The sequence below is a fragment of the Bubalus kerabau genome, chromosome 16, assembly GCF_029407905.1.
Source record: "Bubalus kerabau isolate K-KA32 ecotype Philippines breed swamp buffalo chromosome 16, PCC_UOA_SB_1v2, whole genome shotgun sequence".
Lineage (NCBI taxonomy): Eukaryota > Metazoa > Chordata > Mammalia > Artiodactyla > Bovidae > Bubalus > Bubalus kerabau.
The window spans coordinates 38,824,729-38,840,996 of record NC_073639.1 but is presented as its reverse complement, the minus strand read 5'-3'; the positions used below and the strand labels follow the sequence as shown (position 1 = coordinate 38,840,996).

The window sequence follows — 16,268 nt, the reverse complement described above, 5'->3', positions numbered from 1 at the left end:
GCTCAGTTGGTAAAGAATCCACCTGCAATGCAGGAGACCCAGCTTCGATTCCTGGGTCAGAAGATCCGCTGGAATAGGGATAGACTATACCCTCCAGTATTCTTGGGTTTCCCTTGTGGCTCAGCTGGTAAAGAATCTGCCTGCAATGTGGGAGACCTGGGTTTGATCCCTAGGTTGGGAAGATCTCCTGGAGAAGGGAAAGGCTACCCACTCCAGTATTCTGGCCTAGAGAATTTCACAGACTGTAGTCCAGGGGGTCAGAGTCAGACATTACTGAGCAACTTTTACTTCAAGATCTGCATTAAGTTTCTTTAAATGCTATAATTTAAACATTATTTGTATTTACATAATGTGGGAAGATATTGTTAAAAATATATTTTCTATTCACTCATTCAATATTAATTGAGCTCCTATATATAATACATGTAGGTTCTATATTTATAGTATATGAATTGAGATCCTTTTTTTGTCTCAGGCACGTTTCCAGTTGCTAAGGATACAGTCTCAAAGAATCAGACACAACCTAGCAACTGAACCACAAGGATACAGTGGTGAACAAAATGCCCTATCATTATGAGGCTCTTGTTTTGAGGCTGGTATGAGAAGGTTACAAATGAAAAATAAATTATGTAGAACCTGTGTGCAAGCTAAGTTGATTCAGTAGTGTCTGACTCTTTGCGACCCTATGCACTGTAGGCACCAGGCTCCTCTGCCCATGGGATTCTCCAGGCAAAAATACTGAAGTGGGTTGCCATTTTGTACTCAAGGGGATCTTTCCCACCCAGGGACAGAACCTGTTTCTTACTTCTCCTGCATTGGCAGGTGGATTATTTACCACTAGCGCCACCTGATGGTGCTTAGTCGCTTGGTTGTGTGCTACTCTGCAATCCCATGGACTGTAGCCCACCAGGCTCTGCTGTCCATGCAATTATCCAGGGAAGAATACTGGAGTCAGTTGCCATTTCCTACTTCAGAGAATCTTCCTGATCGAAGGATTGAACCCACATCTCCTGTTTCTCCTGCCTGGCAGGCAAATTCTTTACCACTGCACCACCTGGGGAACCCATATAGAACATGCTGCTGCTGTTGCTAAGTCGCTTCAGTTGTGTTCGACTCTGTGCGACCCCAGAGATGGCAGCCCACCAGGCTCCCCTGTCCCTGGGATTCTCCAGCAAGAACACTGGAGTGGGTTGCCATTTCCTTTTCCAATGCATGAAAGTGAAAAGTGAAAGTGAAGTTGCTCAGTCGTGTCTGACTCTTCGCGACCCCATGGACTGCAACCTACCAGGCTCCTCTGTCCATGGGATTTGCCAGGCAAGAGTACTGGAGTGGGGTGCCATTGCCTTCTCCGATATAGAACATGAGGTGGTAATAAATATTACAGATGCAATACAGTAGGGAATAGATACATGCAACAAACGGAAGAACAATTTTCTCTGAAATTTAAACATCCCATTTTAGCACTTCAAAGTCAAGAAAGAAAACCACAAAGCGAGATAATTAACATTAATGTTGGCTTCTAGTAGAAAATATAAACTATAATTGGTTGAGTGAGCCTTAGGAAGCATTACTACAAACAAAGCTAGTATAAGTGATGGAATTCCAGATGAGCTATTTAAGATCCTAAGAGATGATGCTATTAAAGTGCTGCACTCAACATGCCAGCATATTTGGAAAACAGCAATGGCCATAGGACTGGAAAAGGTCAGTTTCACTCCAATCCCAGAGAAGAGCAATGCCAAAGAATATTCAAACCAACATATAATGTCACTCATTTCACATGCTAGCAAGGTAGTGCTCAAAATCCTTCAGGCTAAGCTTCAACAGTATGTGAACTGAAAACTTCCATATGTACAAGCTGGATTTAGAAAAGGTAGCAGAACCAGTGATCAAATTGCCAAAATCCACTGGATCATAGAAAAAGGGAATTACAAAAAAACATCTGCTTCACTAACTACACTACAGCCTTTGACTGTGTGGATCACAACAAACTGTCGAAAATTCTTAAAGAGAAGGGAATACCAGACCACCTTACCTGCCTCCTGAGAAATCTGTATGCAGGTCAAGAAACAACAGTTAGAACTGGACATGGAACAATGGACTGGTTCAAAATGGGGAAAGGAGCATGTCAAGGCTATATATTGTCACCCTGCTTATTTAACTTATATACAGTGTGCTAAGTGCTAAGTCGCTTCAGTTGTGTCTGACTCTGTGTGACCCCATAGACGACAACGTACCAGGTTCCCCCGTCTCTGGGATTCTGCAGGCAAGAACACTGGAGTGGGCTGCCATTTCCTTCTCCAATGCATGAAAGTGAAAAGTGAAAGTGAAGTCGCTCAGTCATGTCTGACTCTTAGCGACCCCATGGTACCTCATGTGAAATGCCATGCTGGATGAAGCACTCAGTCCAATTCCAGGCTCAATCAAGCTTAAGATTAAGCTTGATTTATCTTAATCTTGATAATCTTAATAATCTTAATCTTGATAATCTTAATCTAAGATTAAGGATGAAATATCAACAACCTCAGATATGCAGATACCAGTTTAATGGCAAGATATAAGAGATAAAGTGAAGAGATAAAGAGCCTCTTGAGGAGCGTGCAAGAAGAGTGTGAAAAAGCTGGTTTAAAACTCAACATTCAAAAAACCACAATCATGGCATCCCATCCCATAACTTCATGGCAAACAGTTGGGGAAAAAGTAGAAACAGTGGCAGATTTTATTTTCTTGGGCTTCATAATCACTGTTGATGGCAACTACAGCCATGAAATTAAAAGATGCTTGCTCCTTGGAAGAAAGCTATGACAGAGTGTATTAAAAAGCAGAGAGATCACTTTGCTGACAAAAGTCTGTACAGTCAAAGCTACGGTTTTTCCAGTAATCATGTACAGGTGTCAGCGTAGGACCACAAAGAAGGCTCAATACCAAAGAATTGATGCTTTTGAACTGTAGTGCTGGAAAAGACCCTGACAGTCCCTTGGACAGCAAGATCAAACCAGTCAATCCTAAAGGAAATCAACCCTGAATTCATTGGACAGACTGATCCTGAAGCTCCAGTATTCTGGCCAGCTGATACAAACAGCCAACTCATTGGAAAAGACCCTGGACGCTGGGAAAGATTGAGGGCAGGAGGAGAAGGGGGTGACAGAGGATGAGATGGCTGGATGACATCACTGACTCAATGGACGTGAGTCTGAGCAAACTCCGGGAGACAGTGAAGGACAGGGAAGCCTGGAGTGCTCTAGTCCATGGGGTCACAAAGAGTTGGAAATATCTTAGCAACTTAACAACAAAAACAAATAATTTAACTGGACTTTATGTGAGTTGAATGCCAAAGAAATAACCAAGAAAATCTACTCTTAATTTTTAATAATTTGTCATTACACAAATTGAACTTTTCCTTCGTTCACTATAAATGAGCCAAAAATAGCAAGGGTAAACACAATGTGAGCGACCCCTGCTGGTCACAACACAGAAGCTAAATAAACCCAAAGAAACAGTGAAAACAGGGAAAAAGTGGAAACAATGACAGACTTTATTTTTCGGGGCTCCAAAATTACTGCAGATAGTGACTGCAGCCATGAAATTAAAAGACACTGGCTCCTTGGAAGAAAAGTTATGACCAACCCAGACAGCATATTAAAAGGCAGAGACAAAGGTCCATCTAGTCAAAGCTATGGTTTGTCCAGTAGTCATGCACAGATGTTAAGAGTTGGACTATAAAGAAACCTGAGCACCGAAGAATTGATGTTTTTGAACTATGGTGTTGGAGAAGTCTCTTGAGAGTCGCTTTGACTGCAAGGAGATCCAACCAGTCCATCCTAAAGGAAATCAGTCCTGAATATTCATTGGAAGGACTGATGTTGAAGCTGAAACTCCAATACTTTGGCCACCTGATGCGAAGAGCTGCCTCATTTGAAAAGACCCTGATGCTGGGAAAGATTGAAGGTGGGAGGAAAAGGGGACGACAGAGGATGAGATGGTCGGATGGCATCACTAACTCAATGGACATGAGTTCGAATAAACTCCAGGAGTTGGGGATGGATAGGGAGGCCCGGCATGCTGCAGTTCATGGGGTTGTAAAGAGTCAGATATGACTGAGTGACTGAACTGAAACCCAAAGAGATTAGGGATTCCACTATTGTATTACGATGACTAGTCAGGTACTGTACTATTTTTCCGGAGAAGGCAATGGCACCCCACTCCAGTACTCCTGCCTGGAAAATCCCATGGATGGAGGAGCCTGGTAGGCTGCAGTCCATGGGGTCGCTAAGAGTCAGACACGACTGAGCGACTTCAGTTTCACTTTTCACTTTCATGCATTGGAGAAGGAAATGGCAACCCACTCCAGTGTTCTTGCCTGGAGAATCCCGGGGACGGGGGAGCCTGGTGGGCTGCCATCTATGGGGTCACACAGAGTCGGACATGACTGAAGTGACTTAGCAGCAGCAGCAGTACTATTTTTCATAAGTACTGTGAGCAGTATAATTTTGAGTGCCCAACTTCACAAAGCCTTGAAACTGACGTCCTTTCTGGGTCTCAAGCAGGTATTCTCACTGTCCAGTACTGTACCTTCACCACACAATTGCCTTTTCAGAGGGCTGACATTACCATTTGAAGATCTATCCAACCATTCATTCAAGAAATATTTATTGAGCACCTAGATTATACCAGACACTGTATTTTTGCATGCATGCTCAGTTGTATCTGCCTCTTTGCAACTCCATGGATTTCAGCCTGCCAGGCTTCTCTGTACATCGAATTCCCAGGCAAGAATACTGGATTGGGTTGCCATTCCCTTCTCCAGGGTATCTTCCTGACCCAGAAATCAAACTCATGTCTTCTGTGTCTCCTGCATTGGCAGGCAAAATTCTTTACCATTGTGCCACCCAAGAAGCTTGACACTGTGTTTAGTCTGAGGATTAAGAGGTAAACAAGACAGATAAAATATTTGCCTTCCCAGACTTCACATTATTGTGGGGACAATTAAGGACATGATAATTTCAAATTGTGATAAGTTCTACAAACAAAAACAGAGCTGGGAACTTCCCTGGCGGTCCAGTGGCTAAGACTCCATGCTCCCAATACAGAGGGCCTGGGTTTGATCCCTGGTGGGGGAACTAGATCCCACCTGCCACAACTAAGACTTCACATGCTGCAACTAAGACCTGGCATGGCCAAATAAACAAATTAAAATAAATATTAAAAAACAAAAACAGAGCTGGATAAAGGATGACGGGATTGGTAGGTGGGAGGACTATTTTATGCAGGAAGGTCAGGAACTTTTCTGAGGAGATATTTCAGCTCTAAAGAGCTCAATAAACAAAGCTCTCTGGAAGAGCACTGCAGGAAGAGAAGCCAGTAGGTTTAACAGCTCTGAGGCAGATAGAAGCTTGCTGTTTGAAGACAGCAGGAAAGCCATTGCTTTCCAATGTAGAGGAAGAAAGATTTTTTTTCCCCTTTACTCACTTCAGCTGTGTCTGAGACCTAAGCTGAACTGACATATGACAGATTAATGGATAAGAAATATGTACATTTTATTTGGTGTTAATATTACCACGTGGCCTGGGTGGAGGTCTCCACAGAAATGAAAATCTCCTCAAAGTGTTTAGACCCAGGGGCTTATATACCATTCTAGGAGAGGGATAAATTGTGCATAAATGACCAAAGAACGAGGGCTTTGTTCTAGGCGAGATAAACAGTGAAAAAAGTGCCGAGGAACTAACTATATGGGGAAACTAGCAAAACATAATGGTTGTTTTCATAAGGTCTGTACTGACGGTGAAGAATCTGTCTGCACTGCAGAAGACACCGATTCGATCCCTGGGTTGGAAAAATCCCCTAGAGAAGGAAACGGCAACCTACCCCAGTATTCTGGCCTGGGGGATTCCATGGACAGAGGTGCCTGGAGTGCTACAGTTCAAGGGGCTGCAAAGAGTCAGACACGACTCAGTGATTAACACTTTTTTTTACTTGTTATTTCATAAGGTTTGTACAGATTTATCTCAATGTCAACTCCCCATCTCTGGTGATAATGTTCTCCTCTTTATGGTAGAAAAATTTATGCCCTGCTTTTAGGTAGAAAGGGTCAGGCAGAGAGCCCTTCCTGCTCTCTCTCAATTGTCTTCACTTTGGCATATTTGAGGGTGGTATGTTCTGAATTCCTTAACCAGCTACATCTTGTAGCTTTTAATAAAAAATGTCAACTATTTTCTCTTCATCTAAAAAACTGTATCTTTTTAGAAAAATGTCTTACAGTATCTTCCAACCCCTATGGCCACTTCAAATCCTGGTTATTCTTCAAAACTCTAGTCAAGTTCCAGATCTCTCATCCCCTAAACTCCTATGGCATATCTTAACCATAATATATAGTACTTAGTTATAAACAAGTTCTTCACAGGTGACTCTTTATGCATGTATTACCAATTCTCTAGTACTAACTGGAAACTCTAATTTGAAAGTCTGTATCAATGAACTGATAATTATCTGTATGTCTTTCTAAAGAAGTGTGAGACTGTCATCAAATTTTCAAGTGGTCTTTTGAAGCAGAGAAGACTGGAAAGCTGAATTGCCTCTATTTGCTACAGGATAGTGAGACTGTGGACAGAGAAAATACTAGAAATCCTTGCGCAACTCCTTAGAAGACTTCGAAGATGAGAACTACCTTTTAAAACTCTTATTAATTATATGAAGGCAAATGATGCTCTTATTAATAAATTACTAACAATACATATTGCTGCCTTGTAATAAATCACAAGCATTTTTTCCTATTTTCATTTTTCCGAAAACCTGAGAGTTTTCTTAACCCTCATTCTCAAAGGGTCATCCTAGAGAACCAGCATCAATACCAGCAGCTGCAGCAGCAGAGAATTTATTAGAATTGCAATTTTCAGGCCTCATCTCAGACCAAATGACTTAAAAACTCCTGAGGCTGGGGCCCAGCAATCTGCTTCAACAACCCCCTCCAGGTGATTTTGATGCACTCTATAGTCTTGCCTGGAAAATTCCATGGACAGAAGAGCCTGGCGGTCTACAGTTCATGGAGTCAAAGAGAGTCAGATACGAGTGAGTAAGCATGTGCACACACAATTTGAGAACTCCTGTCTTAGCTCAAAGCACTCAAGCTAACCACTGACTTAAAAGTCATGTTCAAATCACTGAAAAACTGGTTTGCTTCACCTTAAATTCAACTTTAGTTTTATTAAATCACACAATTCATACTAACATGGAGTACCATAATGAAATGATCTATTCCTGGATCCCATTAAGTGTTCCTATTTCAGTACTGAAGTTCAAATGTCTGTGTAAAACATGTTCAAACATATCCTTTGGAAAACTAACCTTGCTTGTTCTCTGTGCTGCCCTCTGCTGATTCATAAGGCAAACTTCATCTCTTTAAAGCATTAGCTCCAGTGGTAAGATAATCATTTAATCAAATTATTCATTCCACATGAATAAAGTGTGGCTCAGATGGTAAAGAGCCTGCCTGCAATGTAGGAGACCTGGGTTCAAAGCCTGGGTCGGGAAGATCCCCTGGAGAAGGGAATGGCAACCCACTCCAGTACTTTTGCCTGGAAAATCCCATGGACGGAGGAGCCTGGCGGGCTACAGGCCATGGGGTCGCAAAGAGTTGGACATGACTGAGGGACTTCACTTTCAGCTGTAAGAAGAAATCAGGTAATCCTCTAAACAATTGATTCTGATTATCTTCAGTTTGAAACTGACCTGCAACTCCCACTTGATGTGTAGCATATCCTGGTAATCTGCTGGGCCCATCTCCCAGCCACAGAGACAGCATAGATGAATCTGATTCCGCGTGATGAAAGCAGAAGCCCAGGGAAGCGGCAGGGGCAATAAATTGACTTTGGAGGATGGGAACATGCAGCCACACCGCTACTCTACCTTCTGATCTCCATTTCTGTACTGCAGCTGAAATGCAAAAAACAGACATCTATAAATATTTTCCAGAGAGAAAACTGGAATAAATTAAAACTCATCTCTGGGTGTCACTTCCTCCAATAAGTCATATTCAAGTTCCATTTGGGGGATGGTGGTGGAGGGGGTAAGGGGGGATCCCAAAATGTCCTGTTAACATACATCAGCAGCATAATTTCCCCACCATTTCTTGAAAATGAAGTCAATATAGTGATGATCTTTATAGATCATCTGACAAATACCTGACATACAATTTGTGCTCAATAACTGCAGAATGCACAAACCGATTTAAATAAATTACTGTTTCAATGCTGTTCTTTTTAACAATGAGTTTCAGTCTTTATAAATGACTACCATGGGCTTTTATTTACTGTTTCAAATATATGTGGGTTTTTTTTTGGTTTATACATTTTGAGGTGGTTAAAAATTAACTTTGCTTTTAAATAATGTATGGTAGTTCTAGAAAATTTTGAAAATAAAATGAAGAAATCAAAACTTCACATTAGCACACAGAGACATTTAAAATTTTGACACTTTTTCCAGGAATATAATTTTGGAACTGACACACCACATATAATTTACAACATGTTTTTTTTTTTTTTTATATAGACATTTTGTTACCATTAAAATTCTTTAATGAACATATATTTTTAATGACTGCATAATTTTCCTCATACATTTAGGTGTACCACAAATTACTTAACTAACCTAATTTTGGACATGTAGATTGTTTGTTTAGTTCAGTTCAGTCGCTCAGTCAGTGTCTGACTCTTGGCGACTCCATGAATCGCAGCACACCAGGCCTCCCTGTCCATCACCAACTCCCGGAGTCCACCCAAACCCATGTCCATTGTGTTGGTGACACCATCCAACCATCTCATCCTCTGTTGTCCCCTTCTCCTCCTGCCCTCAATCTTTCCCAGCATCAGGGTCTTTTCAAATGAGTCAGCTCTCTGCATCAGGTTGTCAAAGTATTGTTGTAATCTTACCTTATTAATTATACCATGACAAACTTTAAACTGGCCCTTACTAAAATCCAGACATTTTAGATCCAGTATTTTATTAAGTTCTCACAACATGAAAGGCAAGTACAGTGACCGCTAAATTTACAGGTGAAGAAACGAATACTTAACAGTTTTAGAAAAACTTCCCAGATCGCTTTCTGTATCCACCATCTCAATCTTTACAATAATCCTATAAAATGTGTGGAGACAGGGGAAAAGACTGGATCATTTATTTAATGGTTAGATTCCATTCCTTCCTCTTCTACAGCCTCTGAGGTAAGCATCTCCCTGTTAAGGCCCATTGTTTCTCTACTCTTTCAAAGTCAGTGTGACTAACACAGTGACAAACAACTTGGGGCCTTAATACACTTCCTGATTTGGGGCTATGGTCCTGTCACATTCTTCTCACATCGAACTTTCTCTGGTATCTTCTTAAAAACTGACATAGTTACATAAAGTGAAATGCATAAATCCTAAGCGAGCATTTGAGTTTTGACCTATGCATTCACTTGTGTAGTCCACATTCCAGTCAGGATTACAGATTTCTATCACCACAGCAAGTTCCCAAGTCCTCCTTTCCAATCACTCCAATCAAGGGAAAAAGCTGAAGCTCTGAAAGTTTAGGGGAAAAAAGCTCAGAAAAAAAGTTCTGAAAAAGCTGAAGCCACTTGTTTACTATTTTTTATCTTCACACTCTGACTTGGAGAATCTGTCCACTCCCACTGCTTCAGCTAACAACTATACAAGGATGCTTGCCTGGTCCTGATCTCACTGAACACTGAATTTTGCTGCTCTCCAGCTGCTCTCATTTTCTGAAGGCTGCTGCTTCAAACTTCTTCATACCTGTATTCAAAACTGACTCCTATAGCCATCCTCAAGTAGTTTTTATTTACCGGTATACTTCTGGCTCCAATGCTCAAAGTCTAAGAATCATTTTTAAAATCTTTTTCTCTTTTTTCGCTAATAAACTTTAATGATTTTTCCTCCTGTCCCTCATTCCTTAGCTCAAATATATCCTTCAAGGTATGAGCTCACATACCACCTCTTTGACAATAAGCTTTCCCTAAATGGTTTCCAAATGTGAACTTAACTCCTCTAATAGATTTACTAGAACTTACTACACAATGCCTAATGATATCTTTTGTCATGTATTTTTCTAGTCCTAATATTCTATGGACAGAGGAGACTGGCGGGCTACAGTCCATGGGGTTGCAAAGAGTTGGACACGACTGAGCACGCACACACAATATTTTGTGCATCTGCAGTCCTCCAGGTTAACATGATATTATGCTTGGGCTCAATTCACATTTATTAAATGACTGACTTATGTAAAGTTACACAGCTAGTGAGTAGCATAGCAAGGATCAGAATCAGTGTTATTTCCCCACTTACGCAGATATTCGTGAAGCTTAATAACACAATACGTCTTCACCTAAATTTAGTTGTCTATAACAGGAACAGTAAAAGAACAGACCTCACGTGCAAAGGTGCAAAACAACAATTGCTAATACATTTATATACAATCAGTTCTATTTGCTTGAAAAGAAAGAACACATTTAGACGTCCTATCAGGCTTTCTTCTCAGATTATTTATTTCAGTTTCTTTTTACAGACAACATCATTCAGTTTTGTTTGACTCAATAACAAAAAACCCAGCAATGGTTCTTATAGTGCAGCAAGAACAATTTCTAGAGCCAGGAGAAGTTCATCTGTCTGTTAGTACCATCATCTTCAAAATGCAGATAATAATAGTAAATATCAGGTTATAAGGACTAAATGAGTTAATAATTTTGAAGTCCTTAAAAACAGTATCCAGCACCTAGTAAGTATACTAGGATTTTATTTAAAAAGTATGTAAGACTTCAGAGTTTATAAATTAGTCTCATGTAATTTAATCTTTGATGACCATATCTATCCAGTAAAGTAATTAGAGCTGGCATTATTCACATAAGCAACCTAAGGGGCAGATATTTTCAGTGGTGATTATCCTAACGCCTGGTTAAGCATGTGGCAGAACATGGGACTTAAAACCTGGTCAAAGAGAAAGAAAGCCACTTAGTCGTGTCCGACTCTTTGCAACCCCATGGACTATACAGTCATGGAATTCTCCAGGCCAGAATACTGGAGTGGGTAGCCATTCCCTTCTCCAGGGGATCTTCCCAACCCAGGTCTCCCAAGTTGCAGGTGGGTTCTTTACTAGCTGAGCTACTAGGGAAGACCGAAACCTGGATGTGACACCAAATCCAACCCACTTTCTGCTTTGCCTTCCTGATTGAGGTAGAGCTTTAATCACTAACAAGTAACAAGTGTGTACAATAAACACCTGTGTCTACCCACACATATTACACAGATTTGATTCTCCTACCGTTAACCCTGTTGGCAGTTAACAATTGTTCCCGAATAGGAGAGAAAATAAGGTTAAGGGGTAAATAGTTTCGAAATGAAGATAGTTAAAGATTAAAACAACTAGCTCAATTACATTTCCATAGATGCTCATTCGCCATATTGCTCCACAGGATAAAGATCTCAAGTTTCCTTTTTAATGAGAGAAGAGGAATTTTCATGCCTTGCTTTCAATTTGATCGTAAGGACCCTTGGGCAGCTTGAAAAACCGGCAGCTCCACCAAATTACGGGCCCTCAAAGCGAAGGCTCCTCTATCCAAGTTATCTTTTCTGTCAGTGGACTCAAGGTTCAAAAGTGGTGAGTTTTCCTACCGAGGACTGAAACCACTCCATCAATCTCCCCGGTTAATCACAAAAAGCAACCAGCTTTTTACGAAATAGACGCAAACTAGTTCACAGGCTCCACAGCTCCTGACCCAACCTGTGTACAATACGACCACTCAAACCTCCCAGCCTATTCACTGGCCACCACATGTACTAGGAAGCGACAGTTTTGTCCTAGGCAAAGTGCCCGGCAGAACCAAGGGTCGGTAAATGTCAGTAAATAATAATAATATTAACTAACGTTTACTAATCGGTAAGTATGTGGCGGAAACTGCGAGGCACTTGATACGCGTTATCCATTTCATCCCTCAGCAATTCCACGAGTTCCTATTACCTGGTTTTACGGATGAGAAAATGGTGGTTTACACAACTTGGCTCGAGGGTACACACTAGAAAGAAGACCCGAAACAACGGCTGCAGATGCCAGAGTCTGAGCTCGTTACCGCTTCACCCAACCGCCTCAGAGACCTCCCGCCAAGGGCACAAGAACGAAAGGCAGAAAACAGGTGCGGGTCACGCATGCCCTCTCCTTCCCTCGGGCGCGACTCGAGGGGTGGGGACCGCTGTTACTTCACGAGAAAGACTCAGGAGCCCGGAGAGCCTCGGACCAGGCGCACTTGCCCTGCAAGGCCCTCTGGAAGGCGACCGGGTCCAGGCGGTCCAGAGCGTCCAGCCTCCCCAGGCGCACGGAGACGCCTCCGAATCTGTCCAGCTCTCCTCGCAGCTCCTCAGCTCCGAAAGGGGAGTCCGGAGCGCAACTCGAACCGCCCGCGGACCAGCGGGGCCCTGCACCAAGCACCGCGCGGCGGGCCAGAGCCAACACCACACGCCAGTAGCTCCCCCTCAGGAGTGGCGGCATTTTAGCGCCGACCCTTGTTCCTCACGCGGACGCTCCAAATCACTCAACCCGCGTGACCTGGAAGAGGGAGCTACCGTAAGTTTTAGAAGAGTGCCGCCCAGGCGTTACCTCTTCGCAGAGGAGACGGCGAAGTCCAGTCGACCGGTTCATCTCAAGAATCGGCCCAGATCCAGTAAAGCGGGAGAAACTTTCCCACCACTGCCCTCCCACCCCGATCCACCCCAGCACCTCCCACCCCCAGTTTAATTCAACAGAGATTTGTTCAGGATTAGGGAAGGCGGCGGAAACACGAAAAAAGTCCTGTTTTTAAGGAATTTACAATCTAAAAGAACGTTCCGTTCACCTAATCTGTTTTCCTTGGCTATTCAGGAACTCTTCAAAGACCGCGGATTCTGAAGAAGCTCGGTTCTCCTGCTCTTACTGCGCTGCACTCAGGGGATTACGGCTCGGGACGGAGCCTTGCTGGCTTCTGCCCCGGAAGTTTTTCTCTCAGAGAAGCGCGCACGTTGAGCCGGCTTTACCGCTGTTTCTCTCAGGCTGCCTACGGATCATGTCGTCCAAGAAGAACAGAAAACGGCTAAACCAAAGCGCCGAGAATGGTTCTTCCTTGGCATCCGCTGCTTCGTTTTCTAAGGGGGCCACAGCTTCTGCCGTGGCGCCCGGGACTCTGGTGGTGATCAACTTCTTAGAAAAGGGTAAAGAGTTCTGAGTGGGAGACCCGAGGCCGAGGGGGCGCCGTCTGAGAGGACCGAAAACCTAGCGATTCTGCCTTGAGGTGTAGAGGTTTTTAAAAATTGAGCGAGGCAGAAGTGTGAGAGCGCAAAGAAGTCTGTAAAATATTCGAAGTCGCCCCTGCACTGGAGAAGTTAGGCAGAAATGACTTATCAGTGCCTAAGTCAAGCTTTTTTGTAAATTGCCTTGAATTTCTAGTAAGTTGCACTTGAAGCAGCTTTGCGTTAAGATAACGGCATCTCGAACTGCAAAATCGTTCGTATCTAGCGAGGATAGTATACGAAAGCTCAGAAATCCATGTCTGTAACAGTGTGGATTCGTCCTTTCTAAGAGACGTTCATGTGCCTTTAAAACCGAAAGGTATCTTTTTTCTTATCACACAGGTTCTGGTATTTAACAAATAGGTGTTAATTGCGCGCGGTTGTTATCAGTAGGTTGGGTATTTCAGGTATATATCTCATTTACTCTTCTCAGAGCTTTGGGAGATGAGTGCTATATTATTACGCTCATTTTACAGAGAAAAACTAACGCGATTCGCCCCAGGTTACACAGGTACTAACTAAATGGCAGAGACTTTTTAGAGTCCACATGTATTTGACTCTAAAGCCATTGAGCTACATCCCAACAACCTTGACTTGGAAGAACGGTTTTAGTTGGTATAGCTTTTAGCAGGCTTGACCTCGTGGCAAAAATTTATTTATGTCTGTTGCAGACCCTAAAGACAAGTCTTTCAGTTGACAGTGTTTTCAGTCTCTTGGGATCAGAGGACAACTTGCTCTGTCCTGCATATTCAGTCCCTTTTTCGACTGGATTTTTCCCATTGGCATTTAAACCTGCTGATACTTTCTTTCATCTTAAAAGCTCCACATCCTCCATTCCCAGACTTCTTAAATGGAGCCATCTCTGCCTCCTCAGCTCTTATTTATTCCTTTAGAGTGAAAGTGAAGTCGCTCAGTCGAGTTGGACTCTTGGCGACCCCATGGACTGTAGCCTACCAGGCTCCTCTGTCCATGGGATTTTCCAGGCAATAGTACTGGAGTGGATTGCCATTTCCTTCTCCAGGGAATCTTCCCGACCCAGGGATCGGACCTGGGTCTCCCACATTGTAGACAGACGCTTTACCGTCTGAGCCACCAGGGCAGTCATATTTATTTATTCCTTAGGCCATTCCTATTTGACATCCATCCCAGTATTCCATGGAAACTGCCCGCTCCCTGATCTCTGATTATCCCCAGGTTGGTAAATCCATTGGATGGTTTTCATTGCTTATTTACCTCAGCAACTTTTGGTATTGCCAGCCATTTCTGTTTTCTTGAAATACTTTGTTTTGTTGACTTAAATGTCATCAAACTCTCCTAGTTTTTCTCCCTCTTTTGGTTGGCACTTCATCAGTTTCCTTTGCAGGTTGCTTTCTTCCGCCTAATGAAGAAGTTCCTTTATTCTTAGCCCTAAACTCTCTCTATATAAAATTTTTTTTCTTTGGCAAGTTCATCCAGTGCCCAGAGTTTTCCATTTACACTCTTGTTATTTTTAGATTTATATTTGTAATTTGTTTCTGAGTCTTGATTCAATGGTCTTATAGACCAGTGCTTCTCACACTCTGTAGGGAAGGTTTAAAAATTCCCGACATGTCACAGATCAGCACTTTTGTAAAATACGATAAAAGTAAATTACTGGAAAAATAAGTTAAAAAAATAATTTTTATTAGATTCAACAGATGTAAAATTACTCTGTCAAATTACAATAAAAAGTACTTAGTGCATATCATTTTCTGAGGTAAGTACCTCTCATGAACAAAGAGTTCGTGGACCACGATCTTTTTTTTTTTTAACTGAAATATAGTTGATTAACAATATGATATTAGTTTCAGATGTAAGTCATATCACTTTTAAATACATTGGGAAACAATCACCGTGATGAAGTCTAGTAACCATCTGTCACTATCCAAAGTTGTTATAGTATTGTTGACAATATTCCTTATGCTGTGTGTTAATTCTCTGTAACTTATTTATTCAATACTTTATAACTGGAAATTTGTACTTCTTATTCCCCTTCTTTTGCTCAGCCACCCCCACCTTTCTCTCATTTCAGAAACATTTCTTTGTGAATTGGTTTCTGTTTATATTTTTGTTTTTTAGATTCCACATGTAAGTGAAATCATATGATACTGGTCTCTGACTTATTTTACTTGGCATAATATCCTTTAGATCCATCCATGTTGTTGCAAATGGCAAGATTTCATTCTTTTTTTAAATTGTTGAGTAATATTTCAATATATATGTATAAATGTTCTTTATGTGTTTTGGATGTTAATTCCATATCAAGTTATCATTTGCAGATATCTTATTTCATTCAATAGGCAGTCTTTGTTTGGTTTGATGGTTTCCTTCATTGTGCAAAAGCTTTTTAGTTAGATACAATCTCATTTATTTTTGCTCTTGTTGCCTTTGCCTCAGGAGAAGGATCCAAAAAATATTGCTAAGACTAACTTCAAGGAATTTACTGCATTTGTTTTTTTCTAGGAGTTTTATAGTTTTGGGTCTTACATTTAAGTCTTTAATCCATCTTGAATTTATTTTTGTAAGAAAGTGATTCAGTTCATTTCTTTTGCGTGTAGCTGTCCAGTTTTCCCAACACCAACGATTGAAGAGTTTGTCTTTTCCGCATTATATATTCTTGCCTCCTTTGTCATTGATTACTTATCTATATATGTGTGGGTTCATTTCTGGGCTTTATATTCTGGTCCACTGATCTATGTGTCCATTTTTGTACCACTACCATACTGTTTTGATTACTATAATTTGAAATCAGAGAGTGTTCTACCTCCAGTTTTGTTCTTTCTCAAGATTGCATTGGCTATTCTAGTTCCATTCGAATTTACAATTATTCGTTCTACTTCTGTGAAAAATGCCACTGGTATTTTGATAGGGATTACATTGAATCTGTAGATTGCTTTGGGTAGTATAGACATTTTAACGGTATTAATTCTTCCCCAATTCATGAGCACAGTG

The 16,268-nt window shown here is 41.6% G+C and overlaps 2 protein-coding genes across 28 annotated transcripts in view; one reads left to right on the top strand and one right to left on the bottom strand.

Moving 5' to 3' along the window:
- The window catches only part of NUDT6 (nudix hydrolase 6), a 58,335-nt gene extending 45,331 nt beyond the window's left edge, over positions 1-13,004 (bottom strand). Inside the window, exons 1-3 of one of the 5 annotated variants that reach the window (XM_055550568.1) lie at positions 12,288-12,406; positions 11,908-12,000; positions 7,726-7,929 (exon numbers count right to left, since the gene is read on the bottom strand). In XM_055550568.1, the coding sequence (XP_055406543.1) occupies positions 7,726-7,929; positions 11,908-11,971 (268 nt within the window). In that variant the 5' untranslated portion in view covers positions 11,972-12,000; positions 12,288-12,406. Of the gene's footprint in view, positions 1-7,725; positions 7,930-11,907; positions 12,563-12,633; positions 12,651-12,868 lie in introns of those variants that run through there. The other 4 variants (XM_055550570.1, XM_055550571.1, XM_055550567.1 and 1 more) reach the window with 4 other exon arrangements.
- The window catches only part of AFG2A (AFG2 AAA ATPase homolog A), a 335,445-nt gene continuing 330,699 nt past the window's right edge, over positions 11,523-16,268 (top strand). For 18 of the 23 annotated variants that reach the window (XR_008703573.1, XR_008703574.1, XR_008703575.1 and 15 more), the window contains exon 1: positions 13,062-13,220. Coding sequence is in view for 16 of the 23 variants with exons in the window: in XM_055550547.1 (XP_055406522.1) it covers positions 13,076-13,220 (145 nt within the window). In the remaining 7 variants the exon portion in view is untranslated. Of the gene's footprint in view, positions 11,641-11,811; positions 11,920-13,061; positions 13,618-13,717; positions 13,810-13,830; positions 14,493-16,268 lie in introns of those variants that run through there. The other 5 variants (XM_055550555.1, XM_055550553.1, XM_055550552.1 and 2 more) reach the window with 5 other exon arrangements.